General features: G+C 35.1%; 1 protein-coding gene across 1 annotated transcript; it reads left to right on the forward strand.

Annotated features, from left to right (window-relative positions):
- Positions 1 to 548: 548 nt before the first annotated feature.
- LOC115212146 lies at positions 549 to 911 on the forward strand. Its single transcript, XM_029780987.1, has one exon. It carries the CDS (start codon positions 549 to 551, stop codon positions 909 to 911), a length of 363 nt encoding a protein of 120 aa, XP_029636847.1.
- The last annotated feature ends 2273 nt before the right edge of the window (positions 912 to 3184 follow it).

Genomic DNA, 3184 nt, shown 5'->3' on the forward strand with positions numbered 1-3184 from the left:
CAGCTGGAACATGTTTTGTTTTATCTAATATGTTAAAGTATTTTAATATAACGACTAGGGAGCCTTTATATGGTCGCTGAAAATACTTCAAGCCAGAACCAAAACACTTAAAATATTTCGATAATATAGTTCTATATACCACTAAGAGTTGAACCCAATAACATAACGCAACACACCTACAGAAGGTCAAAACGCACTAGAAAAAATGACAAAGCAAAAAAGAACATATAAAATGCTGCACGATCATGCATAGACCATCATATGCATTCCGCATGATCAACACAGAGGTCAAAACAAGATGAGCGGTCCCACAGATCTCTACAAAATAAAATCGTAATCCACAACAGCATACTGTTCACATACGGCTTCAACAAAGAAAAGAAAACCAAAACATTTAGATTACATCAATTATAAAATGAAAATGCACGCAATATAACACCTGGGCATGGAAAGAGTAGAATGCGTTGTTGCATCAAACCCAAACTGTCAAAATACTTCGTAGGCAAAATGCTTGACTCCGATGGATTTCACATATAGAGTTTGAAATAATGGTAGGGATAGGTATTCAACTCAGAGCTGGATTGAACAATGATGCTTTTAAACCATTTGATGAACTATTAAGCACAAAGACAGGCCCAGCAATTTATCGTGCTCCTATGAGTCGTAATAGGTTCAAAGAACTGAAAAGATGCATAACATTTGAGGAAATGTCTACATGTGCAGCTCGAAAAAATGGTGAACATGGGAAGAGGTTTATTCAGTCATTCCAAATAAATTACAAAGCTGCCCCTTATATAACTATTCATGAATCCCCGTTGTCCTTAAGAGGAAAATATTTATTCAAAGTGTACATGCAATCAAAACCGAGTAAATATGGTCTACGGTTGATGCTAGCAGATATACATATTTAAAGGACCTGAAGTCCCAGAACGACGGCAGGCTAAAAGAGTTTTTCGAGATCTCAGCAAAACTATTCTAAACTCAGGTAGAAATATTACATGGGACAACATTTTACTGATGTTGGTCTTGTAACGACCTTAGGAATCGTAAGAAAAGATAAACCCGAAATGCCTCAATCATTGCAAGTCTCTCGGGGTCGCCAGCTATTGTCAACAAAGTTCGACTTCAGCAAAGAGCATCATCTTATGATGTGCAGTTATGTTCCAAAAGTAAATGAGGCAGCTATCTTCCTGATCACTATGCATTATGACAACAACATACAAGAAAGTGAACCTTTCAAACCATATATGATTGCAGATTATAATGCAACTAAAGGTAGTGTGGTTATATTAGACCAATTAGTCAATAATTACTCATATAAACGCATAACAAATAGGTGACCTTTAGTTATTTTCTACTGGATGCTTGATGTCGCAGCTGTTTGTTTCGTGGAAAACGGTCCTGATGCATATAGAGGACATCAAAAGCGTCGGCCCTCCCTTTCAGACTTGTCTGAACAACTTTGCAAGCAGCAAATCCAACGGCGTCTCTTGGCAGAACAAACAAAACTACCAAGACATGTTGTATTGCGCATGGAAGCCTTTGAGTGTGGCGAAACAGCAGGACCACCCCAGCATTAACCCCAAGAAAATCGAAAACGAAGTTGTAGAAAGTGTCCAAGAAAGCTTGATAAGAAAACAAAGAAATCATGCACAGTATGTAGTGAACCTATTTGTGATGCCCAATGTAATTTGGTTATAAGTCAATTTGCTTCGTATGTGTTCTAGTAAGAATCGATATACTAAATGATTTTGTTTTAGTGTTATACGTATAGTTTCTAAACCTATAGAAAATGTTGATTTCTTTTAATAAGGGTTTTTCAGTCAATAAATTATATTTCAATTCCCTCAATAAACGCTAATAATTACAAATATGACCCATAAAGTGCTAAATTTCTTGTTCTGTATCATGCACTCAGACATATATGCAAGATTAAACAAATATTACTTTATGGATAGTGCGGAGATCCGCAAAAATAAAAGCGGTTCCTCGGGACCATAATGGTCCTTTGTGTAATTCGAACCCCGCCGGCCCACGAAAGGTTAATATCCTTCTAATATTCATCCCTGAGACTAAGGTGGCGATCTGGCAGAATCGTTAGCGCACCAGGCAAAATGCTTAGATGTACTTCGTCCGGCTTTATGCCCTGATTTCAAATTTTCTCGGTGAAATTTTGTAGTCATCCCTTCGTCGTTGGTTAACACAGATACCAGCCGGAGACCAGGGTTGATAGCCCCGATTTTCCAACTCCCCCAAAATTGCCGGTCTTGTTCAGAAATGTCAAACTAAAATACTCTTCACTGAAATTGTTACCTGCGGAACGAAAACGAGCCTTTAGGGAGGACGAACCAATAAAAATATCATCAGCAAGATAAAAATACAAAAACAAAGAAAACCAATATTATAATAAGTCAGCGCGATAGTTGCCGATATTGAAATTTATATATTTGTGGTATAAGCAATGGCCATATTAGTTTTTACCTCCTATGCAGTATTGTTTCATAGTTTATAGTTTCATAATTTATAAAATGGCATAATGAAAATTGAAAATAAAAATACAATTAATTCTCCATTTTTCCGTTTGCGTTTTTAAATATATTTCTTTTATGTTTTATAAGAGAAGTGAAAAATTAATAAAACTGAATTCAATTTACAATAGATATTTAATGATTAGAATAACTCATCTAAAACAATGACATATTCGTTTTGTTTGTGTTCTGAATAGATCGTGTATAATTTTGTATCTTAGTTTAACAATCCAACTTACGATAAATGCACAGCTGTATAGGAATTACCTCTTCCAAACTGTCGATGTCATATATGATGATGTCTTCCAAATTGGATTGGGTTGAACCTGGAATAGAAATCTCGACTTGCATTCAGCTTCTTCAAGAGCCTACATACTTAAGGCGTTCAAAACGGTGGTGGCAATAATAACATGAAACAGAATGTTTGATAATGCTTGGTGGCCATAACAAAAAAGTTGATTGGAATTACGCAGAAATGTTTTTATTTCAATAAACTGTGTTATTATAAAATACTTCAATACGTTTATTAAATTTTGAATTTCCAGATGTTTATTTATCAAAGGAAAGAAATTTAAATTTCTCCAAACAGTTTTTTTTTTATTCGTGTTCAAACAGTGTCGAAATAATAAAAGCGAAATGAACAACTTAAACAGTTA

The sequence above is a fragment of the Octopus sinensis genome, linkage group LG5, assembly GCF_006345805.1.
Source record: "Octopus sinensis linkage group LG5, ASM634580v1, whole genome shotgun sequence".
NCBI lineage: Eukaryota > Metazoa > Mollusca > Cephalopoda > Octopoda > Octopodidae > Octopus > Octopus sinensis.